This window comes from Montipora capricornis, chromosome 10 (assembly GCF_036669925.1).
Source record: "Montipora capricornis isolate CH-2021 chromosome 10, ASM3666992v2, whole genome shotgun sequence".
Classification (NCBI taxonomy): Eukaryota; Metazoa; Cnidaria; class Anthozoa; order Scleractinia; family Acroporidae; genus Montipora; species Montipora capricornis.
In genome coordinates this window covers 21,218,551-21,233,550 of record NC_090892.1, presented here as the reverse complement: position 1 = coordinate 21,233,550, position 15,000 = coordinate 21,218,551, and the positions used below count along the sequence as shown (strand labels likewise).

At 41.5% G+C, this 15,000-nt stretch overlaps 1 protein-coding gene across 1 annotated transcript in view; it reads right to left on the bottom strand.

The window, feature by feature from the left end:
- LOC138019675 (deleted in malignant brain tumors 1 protein-like) overlaps positions 1-15,000 on the bottom strand; it is a 70,707-nt gene that overhangs the window by 53,860 nt on the left and 1,847 nt on the right. Inside the window, exons 2-7 of the mRNA XM_068866537.1 lie at positions 12,820-12,929; positions 12,079-12,237; positions 8,068-8,155; positions 5,828-5,998; positions 3,066-3,209; positions 1,780-2,031 (exon numbers count right to left, since the gene is read on the bottom strand). Of these exons, the coding sequence (XP_068722638.1) occupies positions 1,780-2,031; positions 3,066-3,209; positions 5,828-5,998; positions 8,068-8,155; positions 12,079-12,237 (814 nt within the window). The 5' untranslated portion in view covers positions 12,820-12,929. The remainder of the gene's footprint in view (positions 1-1,779; positions 2,032-3,065; positions 3,210-5,827; positions 5,999-8,067; positions 8,156-12,078; positions 12,238-12,819; positions 12,930-15,000) is intronic.

Here is a 15,000-nt window from a genome sequence, read left to right as displayed (position 1 = left end):
AAACGGAGACCCGCACACGGATCGACCTCCGAGCATTTTCCCTCTCAACCATGATATAACACAGAGAACAGACCACAACACCGAGAACTCCATGCCCTGCTATTTGCGAATAGTGGAATAAGGTTGTGATACCGGGCCTACGGTTTCTCGTCCTTATCCGAGAAGACTAGAGAATCTAACCATTTGCAGACGTCATTACAAAGGCAGCACTTTCTCCTCAGATATTTAAAGACCCTGAGCGTTGGTCCGGCCGGAGTCATCATCAACCGATCGGATGATGATGAAAAGATGCAATATCTTAAAGGTCCAAATTTACTTAATTTCGTTTAAAAAAATCAAGAGACTCGCTTAGCAAACGGGATGAAACATGTAATCATTCTTTTCCTTATGTTACGATTGAAGAGTGCTTTTTCACTTTCAAGTGTTCTTAATTAAGGTGGTAGATACCTTAAAATGGCAAAATTTTCAACAACCTTCGTATTTTTTTTTTAGTGGCTTAATTTACTTGAGATCATCGCCACAATGAAACTTTTTGGGCAAAAGTTGTATTTTTGTGATTATTACCTAATTTCTAAGGTCACATGGTCGGTTGCTAGGGGCAACGGGTCTGTTAAAGCTTTGTTAAGAGCTGCAAAACGTTTCCGTCCGAAGGCTTTCTGGAAAAAAATCGCTTTTGCTTAAATGGACTGCTGGCAGTCCCTACTTCGTAAGTCGAGCCGAGTCTATGTCATCTACAGAGAAAGAGCCAATAAGATTGGGCCTGACGACCACAACGCTTCTGATTGATTTGAAACCAAGAAGCCGCACCAGGGATCGTTCGTGCTTAACCCAAAATCATGGATCGTGCAAGGAACACAATATCACCGCGTTTTTTTTCCCGCAAAAATCTAGAAGTAGCCGTCCTAAAAATGGATACTAGGGTGTTTAAGAAACGACGACGGCTGCGGCTACGACAACGCCTCAAAACAATAATATCATTGGTTAAAAGAGCATCAATAATTGTGCTGCACGTGCAGCACGGGTTTTAGCAAGTATGTTTACGGTCCTTTGCATAACGACGACGCGAAATCACCAAGTTTGAGGTTTGACGACAACGTAAGTCTTTCATTCTCTCCTTTCACTCTGAAACCGCTCGGACCAATTCATTTTTAGAATACTTCGCCCACATTGTAGGACTTGAACGAGACTGAATAATCACGAAAGACTTATGATGGAGCCAAGTTATATTTTAAGGTGATTTTGAGAGGACTTTATGATCATCGAGTAGGAAACTGTTAGTGATTCCTCGTTCTAAGTTAAACTCTTATGGTGATCGCGCTTTTTCTGCTTCTGCAACTAATTATAAGCTGTGGAATGACATCCCAGAGACCACAAAATGTAGTGTAGATCTTACCTCTTTTAAGCGTAATCTTAAAACTTACCTTTTTAAGCGTTATTTTAATGCATAATTATTACTTTTAACTTTTAACCTTCATTGTAAAAGCGCCTTAGAGATTTTGGAGAGGGCGCTATAAAAATTGTCATTATTATTATTATTATTATTATTTTTATTATTATTATTATTATTAATATTATTATTATTATTACTATTATTATTATTATTATTATTATTATTTGTCAACTGTCGCCGTCGTAGATCTTAAAGTCCTTACTGATACACTGATGGGCCGCATTCCCTCGCAGATCGAGATTTCTGAGTTATGGACTTCTAGCGAGGGGCAATGCAAAAATTATAGCATTTTGAAGCTCATGCACAATATAAATGCTTGCTAGCATAACCTGTGTAGAGAGATGGTGTTCCTCCTTTATTTCGTGTCCAGTCCATCTGGTCATTCGTGGCTTGTATCCAACCGCAGAGGCCTATGTCATTAAAGTCACAACGAGTGTAGTCATCACAGTTGAGTTCATCCGAGCCATCCCAACAGTCCTCGCTGAAATCACACCGCTGCGCATGCGAGATGCATTTCTTGATACCATCACTGTCCGCGGGACATCTAAAGTGCGTTTTAAGAGGACAAACAGGAACAATGCCTGACAACATAAAAAAAAAAGAAAAACAGTCACATAGATTCAATCGCCTACTACTGAGCCTTCCATTCGACCGAAAATTCTGCTTAAAATGAATCCAGTGAGATACAAGTCAGTTTTCCGTAATGAAATTTCGGTATTTTGGGTCCAGCTCACAAGATGGACAAAGGCGTTTAATTTCTAGACAAACTGTGCCGCTGCGTCGATGGGGAAGAGAGACACAGAAATGGGTTGATATAGCAAATTGAAATTGAGTTGATATGGTAAATTGACCACCATACGAAAGGCTAACGTTCGAAACATCAGCTTTCGAATTGCTGTATGGCTTACAATTGCAAGGTTAAATTGACATTCTAGAATATGGATAAAGATACCCCAGGAAAGTACTTCAATCGTATGGGCTATTCCTACTCGTGGACAGTATCTATGGTGTGAAGCTGGGTGACGTGATTAGCTTGGGCCGTTCGTCTGTTTACCAGAAATTTTAGGAACTGCTACCGAATGCTCTCGTCATTGAATGAAAACCGCCCAATATTGTCGAAACTCCTTAGAGAGAGGATGATTAATTCCTTGGGTGTATTTTCTTTGTTTGGGGGGGGGGGGGGGGAGGGAGGGGAGTTGGCGTCTAGGAAAGATATAGTTGACGTCACTTATTGTCATTAATGTGCCAACCAGAGCCTCATTGGCTGTTGAAACAAAGGATTCTTTTGTTCCTGTGGTTGGCACATTTGAATAACAAAAGCAATGTTTGTAAACAGATATCTTCTTAGTAGGGTTTTTCACTCCGACCACTTATTTTGAGTTCCACGTTTTTCAGTTGTTTGAACGAGGAAAAGTTTGTGCAAATCTAAATGACCAAGGTTTTAGTTTAACTGCAAGGGATTTTAACATTGATGGTTGGAAAATTTGAGCAATGGGTTAAGGTTCAAATTGGCTTATGCTTCAAAATGTCCTTAGCATTTAGCAGCACAAAAATCAAAATACCAGCAACGAACAACAACTATCAATCAATACTTAAGCAAATTCACTGTCTATACCTGAACAAGTAATGGTGGCAGAAACGTTGCTAGCGCAAGACGTTATGTTTGACCACGCACTAATAGAACAATTTTTGATCGACGTCTCATTTCCCCTACAGGTAACGTTATGCAGTCCCGAAAACGGTCCACTTATGGGTAACCCTAAAAAAACAAAACAAGTAGTTTCAATGACTCTGCAAGTCATGCATGATGTTAAATTAAGCTAAGTTATAAATGCTTCGAGCGATCCCGTCCCGATGATCACGTTGGCGATGCTTAGGATGCTGATGACGACGACTATGATTACGACAACCAACGACGCTGACGATGGCGGTTACAATGCAGATGACGACGATGATAATGTAATAATATGATCCAAGCAATGTAAATTGCCTGATTACGATAGGCCATACCCCACTTCATTTGAAATCTCTCTCATAAATGTTAGCCTTCGAGAGTTTGCAAGGAAGCAACCGTGGACAATACTCCTGTCGGTGTACGTTGGATCAAACTGGCTTGATCTGATCGGTGTTCTCGGTTATAAGGCGCGAAATTGCTTGTTGGCCCAAAATGAGATCTAAACTCAAGGTGCGTCTTATAGCCGAGTATCTCCGATATCCGAAAAAGTACGGTGAGAAACAGAATATTTTGAGCAGGAGCCAATACAACGTAGATTTGATTTAGTAATGTACTTTTCTAATAAATATTTACATTTACGTGGGACTCCCTAATGGGCTAGTTTTACTATGTGATAACACTCGATCAACATGTGATTCACAGGCGGACAAGGGTAATTGATGTAAAGAGTCATTTAACTAGATCCCTTGAGCTAACAACGTATCATCCTCAGGAGGATCGCAAATGTATTCACAGTCCAAGTTGAGGAGAAATTGAGAGAAAGTTATGGGAAACTCAACACTGGACAACTTCTGGGGAAAACAGTAATTGCCCTGAGCAGCATTTGAACCCACGTCCCCCTGATCACTAGTCGGGTGTGATGACCACTACACTATCAGGACAACCATGCTGGCAACATGGCTGATTTATCATTTAATGTGTGGCATTTACGTGGGACTCCCTAATGGGCCAGTTTTTCTATGTGATAACGCTGGATCAACATGTGATTCACAAGCGGACAAGGGTAATTAATTTTTAAAGAGTCAGTTAAGTAGATCCCTTGAGCCAACAACGTATCACCCCCAGGAGGATCGCAAATGGATTCACAGTCCAAGTTGAGGAGAAATTGAGAGAAAGTTATGGGAAACTCAACAGTGGACAACTTTTGGGGAAAACTGTAATTGCCCTAGGCGGGATTTGAACCCACGTCCCCCTGATCACTAGTCGGGTGTGATGACCACTACACTATCAGGACAACCGTGCTGGCAATATGGCTGATTGATCATTTAATGTGTGGCATTTACGTGGGACTCCCTAATGGGCCAGTTTTTCTATGTGATAACGCTGGATCAACATGTGATTCACAAGCGGACAAGGGTAATTAATTTTTAAAGAGTCAGTTAAGTAGATCCCTTGAGCCAACAACGTATCACCCCCAGGAGGATCGCAAATGGATTCACAGTATATATATATATATATATATATATAGTAAATGGATGTTGACGTAATACTGGGAAAACGTGATAAAATATGGCAGTTACAACTAATTTGAATTAAAATACTAAAAAAGTAACGAAAAAATAAATAAATAACGGAAGAGACTGGAAATAATAAATTGAAATCTAATCTGTTTCATCGCGGATAATAGCCCATTTCTGAGTTGCTGCCTGTCTCAGTTTCAAAACGAGTCCTGGTGCACAACCAATCAAATGTAAATGAGTTGCGCATTCTTATGCAAATCAAACTCATTTCCATTACAATAGTTGAGCACCAAGACTCACTTCGAAACCGAGACTAACAGCATCTCGGAAATGGCCCATTAGATCGTTGGGATCAGTTGCCCAGCCTTTTGAGATTAAAAAAGGCTTCCCTCGCCTTCAGGATTGAGTCCCGATTGGAAAATATTTTTACGATAGGAATTAATTACATGTCGTTAGAAATGTTGTGGGGAGAAGAGAGGAACGGGTTTAGATTTGGTATTTGGATTATCTATCTCCTTACTGGCGCGGTTTTGTGCCCCACACGAAATAAAAATGCCAACCTTTTGAAAGGCTGAAAGGCATAGAACAAAAATCGTTCTGGAAATTTTTGGGTGTTTTTATCTCAGGAAACCACGATGTCCCACTTGGGTAAATAAAATCTGTCATATATACACTTTCATTAATAGATAAGTGCTTTTTCGCTACTGCTTTTATTAATTTTACGTTCTTATTTGGGCTTTGTGATTTTTACAATTCTTTACAATAAACGCATGCCTGTAAGCGGCCAAAATGTTCTCGCAATACTGAGCCCATTTCCGAGTTGCTGCATGCCTCAGTTTCAAAGCGAATCCTGGTGCACAACCATTCAAATGGAAATGAGTTGCGTCTTCTTATGCAAATCAAACCCATTTCCCTTTCAATAGTTGAGCACCAAGACTCACTTCGAAACCGAGACAAACAGCAACTCGGAAATGGACTATTCCGTTAGCCCTTACATACTTCGGCAAGTGATTGGCCAAAAAGCGCTCGACAGATTATTACCTGATCAAAAGCAAAACCAGGCTTACTTTGCTCATTGACGAGGACCATTTGAGAGTTTGGTCGTTCCTTGACTACGAGGGTATGTCACGATTGATTAAGTCTTTCAATTGCTATTGCTCTCATAAGATAGAAGCACAGTACCTTCGTCTCCCACAGTAATGGCTTTTTTAAAGCCCAGCTCTCTGCAGGCCACTATAGAATCTGCTTTATTCCAACCCTCGCGGCATACCGGTCCCCATTCTTCTTGATGGTAAATTTCCACGCGGCCATCCTTAAAACCACGACCATTGCGCAGTCGTACATAAGATGGTGCTGATAACAAAAATGAAAAAAACAACGGATCAGGAATGGATTGATACAAAATTGTGCCGTGGAAAGTCCGACTGGTAATAGCGATTCGTCTCATTTCTGGGAAACAGGTTGTGGGGTTTTCAGTGTGCCACACGATGCCTTGTTACAGCCCGATGCAGCCCATGCGGAAGAGTATGACACAGCTAACAATCGTGCAATGTACAATTGCTGGTGGATGAACAAAAGGAGCTAATGAGAGATGTTCTGACGTTACGTGAAAAGCACCTCAGCTAAATCTTTCCACTTTCAACAATCATATTTTACGATTTTCCCCTCGAATTTTCACTTCTTGTGTGCGGCCAAAAAGTTACGTAAGTCAGCAAAAATAGCCTTAATTTTGATCCACGACCGAGCTAAAAGAGAAATGGGTCCATTCTGTATTTGACGTTAAACCCTGCTTTGAAATGCAAAAATCTTTTGAAAACACGAATGCAAGGCAGTTTGTGACGTAAAATACAGAATTCACCCATGCCTCTTTCAGCTCGGTCTTGGTCAAAATAACAGCTATTCTCGCTGACTTACGTAACTTTTTGGCACGCAAAAAGTGGAATTTCGAGAAAATTATAAAATATCCCTGTTGAGGGTGAAAATATTAAGCTGAGTAAAGAAAAATACTTCACCTAGCGCACTTTTAACTGTATATTGAAAACTCGGAGAATTGAACCAACGGTGTGTCTGGCTTCCCTCATCCCCACCCCCAAATAGACAATTGAGAAGTACTTGGCCAAAGACCTCATGGGCTCACCACTGCAAACAAAGGAAGGGTGCTCCACTTTATCATCAACTTAAATCTGCTTTTTTTGTGGTCGTCTTTGTTGTTGTTCTTCTTCTTCTACAGCACTCTCAGTCATAGGTGGCGAACAACCTGGCTAAGATTGTGTAGCAGCAGAGGGTTTCACTAGCTCAAATTACGACAGTAAAGCTTCTAGGAGATCGGCGTTTTGGGTAAAAGGTTTTCCGATCAATCCCAGCAAGCGATTTCGCATGATTTAGTCGACTGCGAAGATCCTCCAATCGTTTCGCGTCTCAAGCATTCACTTCGACAGTCAGACTGAAATGGGGATTTCGCTTCCCGGATCTCTCTTGGCGTTTGTTTGTTTGTTTGTTTCCCTCAATTTTGCTTTTCTTCGATTGTGGACAAGACCCCAACATCTCAATCCGCTAAGAAAATCACGAAGCCACGAAAACCCACGTGCAAACGGTTTGGACGGCGTTATGACCGCTAATCTCTTTACAAAGCTCTGAAATAACGCATACTCTCTGTGTGCAACTGCTTGCCAAGGCTCTAACAATTGCAGGCACGTACTATACTCGCAAACCCTTCCAGTGACCGGTGGGGAAAACTTTGGCCAAGAAGACCGTGACGAAAATGGCGCGCTATCGCGTGCTTTGCGTGCGATACAGACTTCTTGAAAATGCAATAAAGACTTAAACTTTAAGACTCAGATCAAGAACATTTATTAAGTCTTCGTTTCACATGCTTGGGGTGTTTGAGGTCAGAATCGTTCGTTGACGGACCAAACGGTAGTTCATCGCATCATCCGTCATATTGGATTTTGCACTTCGTTGGAATCTTAGGGGAGGAGCTTATGCCCTTTTACAGCGCGCCTTTGTGTTTTTAATGGCGACGTTTCACGATTTTGCGCATGTCCAACCTTTGGCGCTTGAAGTTGTAAATTGTACCGTTTCTTACTGAACCAGATGATGTTCATTAAAATTTGGTTAAATTTATTTTTGTCCATCGAATTTATTGTAAGGGGCGATCATTTTATTCTACGCACGAGTTAAAAATTTGCATGTAGTGGGTTCGTAGTTCCAATGAGAAATTCCACTTCTATGGCATTGTTTCCGTTTCCTGCATCAGTGCTTTCGATTGTTTTAATAACAATGGAATTATATGGGATGACGTGACAGTTGCACAAGCGCGGAGATGTGAAATTCACTTTAAGAATCTACAAAACCTAAGAGAGCATTGTGTGATCAGGATGTTACTGAGCCTGCTCACACCCCCAAAGATAGCGACGTCTTACCCAGTCTTTTGCATCCTGATGTAAAAGAGATATCATCGATTGCGATGTCGCCTTGGTAACCCCGTCCGCGAACTCCCTCAATTATTACCTAGAAAACAGATAAACCGTAATAAAAAAGAAATTTTATCATTGATTTGTAGGCAACGTATAATGCATAACACTCAAAATATATTTAATTAATTAGACCTGTTGTCTCCAGGGGACCGTCACTCTAAAATCGCGAAAACTCTTCACGCCCCAAAAACCATTTCGTCAAGTGCTATCCCCTTGTTTTGAAAAAAGTGGTCATGTTTTAAACTTTGATGGCCTTGAAACTCTTCGTTATTAAGATAAAGAGAAATTGTAGCACCTTTAACTTATCAATACTTAATTGGAGGGAAGCTGCCATACAGCAGACGAGGCGAATGGCAAAGCTAGCGATTGGCAAGAGGTAACTAAGGCAACCTAGCCACGCGTCAACCTGGGTGCCAGTCACACTTCTTTTACAGTTGAAAAAAACTTATACTTACCATTTCGTGCCCTCAGAAGAGGGTGGGTGGGGCAAAAGCGAAAACAAAGGCGGCAAACCCCGAGCAAAGGCAAGCAGCGACAACGACGGCGCATGCGCAATGTCAATAAAAGCTGACCAGCAGCTGGAGCCCATGACTTGGAGCGAACAACTTCCATACTAAGCCTATGTCGCGGCATTTTTACAGACCGATCCATTTTTAGACTTCCTTTTCCCTCGGGAAAAAAGGCCGTTCCGGACTGCTGACGCAATGACGTCAAGTTAGTTTCTTGTGATTGGTCATCGGGCTCCCACGGGAATCTCATTCGCGGAAAATTCAATCTAAAAATAAATCCGTCTGTGAAAACGCCGTGACGTGAATATAGGGCAATTGCTCGCTCCTACTCATGGTCTCCTGCCAGCAGTCCTTTCCAAGTTAAGTTGACTTATAAATAACCATATGAACAGTTTGGGGACTTACGAGAAATAGGTTGCAGTACACTATGGCATCACCACGTATCTCAGAAGGTCTTTAAAGACGCTTATATTACCGAGCATGGACAAGAACACTACAAGTCCATGGAGGAAAACTGACCGTCGCGTTTAAATTTAGAAGCTCACATTTCGAGCGTTAGTACTTTGTCAAAGAGAATCAAGGGTTGGTATGCGAGACGATCTTCACCTCTATATCCCAGAGTTTATTCAGAACGCTTTCAAGTGCTACTTCGATGAAAAAGAATCAGGTCTCGATTTTCTTCACATTTCGAAAGTACTTGCGTTGTGTGCACAACAGGCAAATGTTTTTTAGGTAATTTCAAGACGAAGGCTGTTGATTTTAACTCCACCTTTTTCATTTCACGGTCCGTCATTACTTGGTGCTGTTCCGATCGATCGGCTTCCAGCGATCTGGATCGAGGAGAAAGTGTCGTCATGCGAATATGCGCCTTATTAGTATGCAGCACGAGAGTTTTTGGCTTTTAGATTGTCTTAATCGTGTCACGGTTCTGGATACTAATTAAGCTGCATTCACACACTCTGCATTTTTAGGCTAGCGAGTAAATGACGTCACTTTCTCCACACTATCTGCATTTTTTAGCTAGCGAGTAAATGACGTCACTTTCTCGTCGATCCAGGGGCCCGTGTCACGAAAGTCCCGAAACTTTACGGGCCATTTTCGGGTGTCACAATTCCTTTTGTAACTCAAGAACGGAGAACATTTAATTCGTCAAACTTCACAGTGTTTTTGTACGCGCTGCATGTCCCCGCTAAACATGTCTGTTAAATGCGCCGTGGTGTGTGAGTAAAATGAATAGATGTCCCAGGGACATGCTTATGGCGCAGTTTTTTCTGTTTGTTCATGTTGTGATTTGGTCAGTGCTTCATGTCCCCGCGATAGGTTTCCGCTCTATGCCTCGTTATATGTATGGAATATGATTTGAAAACTGCTACATGTTCTGGGGTCATGTAGCTGCAAAATGATCCCTACTGTGCGAGCACCTTAAAAACACTCGGCTACGCCTCGTGTTTTTAGACCCGATAAAACACGTGCTGCGAGATTTTTTAACGGCTTCACCATCTCGTTCCCAGAGTCAACGTATCTTTTGGTCAATGTCAAGACACGGAGCTCTGGAATAATCAATTTCCGGAACTCAAAGATTTTAGGAGTTCCGGTTTCACCGAAAAGTAAAATGGGGCGATTGAACAGCAGCGACAAATCTTCGTGTTTATAAGTTTAGTTGGAGATTTTTGCGCCATATTCGCAATTACAAGCTATTTTACACTCGGTAGTTTACGCATGAGCAGTTTAATGAAGCTATTAGCCAATCAAAACAGTTCTCAAAATTGATTATTTCAGAACTCCGTGTCTTGGCGCTGACCAAAAGACCCGTGGGCTCTGGGGGACGAGATACACTCCACAAAAAGGGTGTCCCGTCTGGACTCCAAACAATGATTTAAATTGTGAGAGGAAAATACTAGCATACCACAAAAAAGGCTATGGCTTATCAGAATTCTTTATATAAAGAATACTAACGAGGATTGTTTTAAACGAAATTGCAGCGTTGACACTGATTAAAAAAGTTTTATCAAGATATAAAGCTCATGCAAGTGACGTTTTATTGGTATTTTGATAGGCTTTTTGGCTCATGAATTATGAACGAGTTTTTGAAAGCGTAATGATAATGTACTTCATTTAAGTGTCAATTGTATTTCGCGCTGGTTCGCCAACTGAAGACTCTGAACAGAAGTCAAACCAAATACACTTAACTCATATATAACTCAGTATTGGTTGCTTTTTGAGGAGAGGGAAACCATAGTACCAGGAGAAAAGCTCTCGGAGCTGAGTAGAGAACGTACATGTGTCGCTAAGTCTGGGAATAGACCCCGGGTAACATCTATCATATGTCAAAAACTACTTCCCATACGCCCAATTCCTGAGAATGACACATATGTGCAACGAGGACTCCAACTCTTCTAAATCAGAGGAAATGCGCCAGGTTTTCGAAAAATGCAGCTACTATACACTGATTCGATTAATTGTTTACACAGATCTATGAAGGGCCAAAAAGATAGGTCGAGAGTTGCTTCAAACGTCACAAAAGCCAAAGAACGAGAGTCACTCTTCCATCCAAAAAATCACGCAATAAAAAGAACCATCCTTGACCTTGAGGCCGGAAAATTTTTCTCAAAACCTCCACGCATCCCTATAAAGGGACAACGATTTAGGAACTTTCCTTGTTAGAAGCACTCTCACAACCAGGCACAAACAATCTGGAATACCTCTTTTTTCACTAACAACGTTGACAAAACTGGTTTCAGGACTTAGCATACAATGTCCCACATAACTTTGTGCACAATGCAACAAAATATACTAAGGCGAAAGGGGAAAAGTTGTCGACCGCTTCCGCGAAGGGCTACGATGATGTTCCAAAAAACTGACAAATACGTCCCCAACCAGTTGCGAGCTATTTCAATCACCCGAATCACGCTAGCCAAAACATGACTGTCTCTAGTCTCTTTTTCATCAATGCAGCACAAAGAGCCGCACAATTTTTAACAAATCGGCTGGATCTATCCCAACGGCGAGATAAACGAACTCTTCACTTTTCATTAACTAGTTTTGTTTTCATCTTCCTACACTCCAAACAATTAAAAAAAAATGGGCCCGATATAAAAACCTTTCACAAGCCATGCACTATTCCTTGATTCGCTCTACTAAACTTTACTGATTTAATTACGGAAAATGATATTACTGACCAAGCTCCCAAACCAACAAATGTTCAGAAAATGCACGCAATTGGATGCATGCCCACTATTGATATCCATCTTCAGTGTCCCTCTAGTTCCCAGAATTTAACTTGCGGTAAATACAAGACCGAAGGTTAGGGGACACTTACACGAGTGATGTTGAGAGCCGGGGGGACACTTCTTGGCTTTTATCTACTTAGATGCATTCCTGGAACCTTCTGTTAACACGAGATCTCTCATCAATTAACCTAACTACACAAGCTTTGCGATTCACTAACCTGAAATTCCCTTTTGCTGTCAAATTGTACCTGTGTATGAGACCAAGTAAGCACTTGTTCGCTAATGGACAATTTCCGTACTGGAAAACCAAAAACTGGTGCCTGATAGATGTTCAATTCACCGATTTGGTTTCCTTTCATGTTGACATAAAGGTCCATCTGTTTGGAGGTAACACACAATGGCTGGGATTTATTATCAGGGATTTGGGCGTAAAACAGCAAAGTAAAACAAATGGTATATATCGTAATTGTAATAAAAAAAGTATATAAAAGTTCAATTTCGTTAGAAGAGATATTCTGAACGGTACAAACGGAATTTAGAACAATATCAGAGAATATAAGGGGGAGGGGGGAGGGGGAAACATGGACGCTAATATTTGTAGGATAAAGTGCAGGGGGTCTCTTGGCAATTCTCGGTGAGCGAGAGTAAAGTGTTTTCCCTGCTTGACGATACTCTTATGGTGACCATTTGCTCCAAAATTTTGGGCCAAAGCGGAAGTAAGAAAGGTCAACTTTTAGTTGTCACTCCAAGTAAGAAATTCAGGATACGACCCGAGAGTCACGCGGGGTGTAATTTGCTGTTTAGGTGATGCAACCTGGAAAAGAAAGTTCGGGATGTGGGGTGGAGATCGCTTCGTACTAAGCTTTCTAATTTCAGCGTTCTTTAAAAACCTACTAAGTGAGGTTCAGGGCAGACTTAAGTACAAAAATTGTAAATTCAGACGTTACAAGTTCACTCACTTTGCATGTGGTGTTTGGCTAAATAGGAGCTAGTGTTGGGCTAGTTAACCGCGCTTTTTGATATCGAACTCGGGGCAATGACGCCTCAATGTAGATGTAATGTCCATTGGCTGTGACAAAAAAAAAACAACAACTTGAGTCGACGGGTTTGCCGTGTATTAGTTTCGTTAAAGAAAATCCTTGACCAATCACAACTAGCGTTAACAGTACGTTTAACCCCCAGAAATTCTTATCGAAGCAATTGTAAGAAACGTGCTCCGAGCGAGCGAAAACGTGTGACGGTTAATAGTTTTCATCTGATAATTAATTGGCCATAGTTGAAAGGTGGCACGACATTTTAGACTGAGCTTATACTCTTTTGATACCCAAGTGAAAATCCCGCTATCGTATTAACGTAAATCAGAAACCCATAAGGGATGAATCGTGTGACGGTCCCTTGTGTGCTGGGAAACAAGCTTCTGAATATTCAATTTGCTAAGTACCATATTTGGAACAACAAGAGCGAGGGGTTTCCAAACATGGTACTTAGCACTGAAACATTTAACCAATCAGTTCGCACTGAATATTCGGAAGCTGTGAACGCGCGTTACAAGTTTCAACCCTTATGGGTTTCTGCGAAAATGAATAGGTAATTTTTAGCCCAGCAAATGGAAGGTAAGATTTATCGGTAGCAATAATGCCAACATACATGTACTGAGTATTCCAGTTATTATTTTAGGCAAATAAGCCACGATTTGAGATCTTGGCCCTAGAAGTGTAGTAGGACCATTGTCACTTGATCCTAGTTAAAGACCAAGCTCCCAGGAGTCTCCCATAGCTCAGTGATATGGCCTTCGCACTAGTTTATCCATAAATGCCAAAGGTTCGGAACACTCGGATATTTTCCGAGAATACTCCCGAGTCGTTATCGACAAGCAATCTCATTTAATTAAGCCTAGAATTTGGGTCAGGACGCAGCTATTACAACGGCTCTCGTGATTGGTCCAGAAAGCTAAAAGCCCCAAAACATAGACAATAGAAAGAATGGAGCCCAGAAGCTCGGTAGAAGAATGGTTTGCACAATGGTTCTTCTCGTGATAAAAGAACAGTTTTTTATGTTCTTGTTTGACCAACAATGGCTTGCGAACAGCATCTTGTTCGATGTCTAGTTCGAAGTACGGATAGCGCTCTTTTATCTTCTTGATTTCTTGACTCAATATGTCAGCAACTTTCTTTCAGTTTGTCCTAGCTCGGTAACATCCAGGAACGACAAGACCCACTTCACGTTTTCGTTTTCCACCAACTTTGACAGTGAGAGAGTTCGTTTCTGAAGCAGCCAGAAAACCAGCTAGCACCCTTGACAGCTCAATAGGGACATGCCCTGTTAAATCCAACCTTCCTTCGTCGGGTAATTCTTTGTACACAACAACAGCATGAAGATCATACTCTTTTGCCTCCTCGCGGTTGTCTTTCTTGCAGATTAAAACCTCATCGAGAATTGGGGTCCACGTCACCTTGTATACATGATGTCCACGTATCGCTGCCTTAAACTTCATTTCATAGGACATGGAGAAACTAAAATTGCAGTCTGTCCTGGCCATGCTGCAAATCCTCCAAGTGTTATTGACCCTGATTGACCTTGCTCTCTTTTCTTCGTTGGACTTTGATCACAAGCAAAGCATGTCTTGATTGACAAGTGACCGCTGTGTGGTACCAGGCACTGTACACGACCTTAACACGTGATTGAACAGCCGACCTTGTACATACCGGCACGCTAGTACTGTCTACGGTAACTCGTTAAGCTCATATTTTTTAGTCGTTGTTTGGCATCATGTCTACTTCTCATGATGCAGCTACCGCGCACAAAGGAGAGAAGAAGCGAAGCTTTACCATGTCATTTAAATACGAGGCGATAGAATACGTAGAAAGGGAATCTAACCGAGCGGCGGCGGAAAAATATAAGGTCGAAGTTAAGCGTATCCGCGAGTGGCGCCAAAACAAACAGTCAATCAAGGAATTGAAAGAAAAACACAAAGGACAAGGAAGGGAAAGGCTTGAAGGAGGTGGACGAAAGGTTATCGATGATAACCTTGATGAGATAATCCTTGAATGGATTCACGGTCGAAGAGCAAATGGCCTCAGAGTTTCTCGCAAACTTATAATGGTAAAGGCAAAACACTTGTACGAAGAAAGATGTCCAGA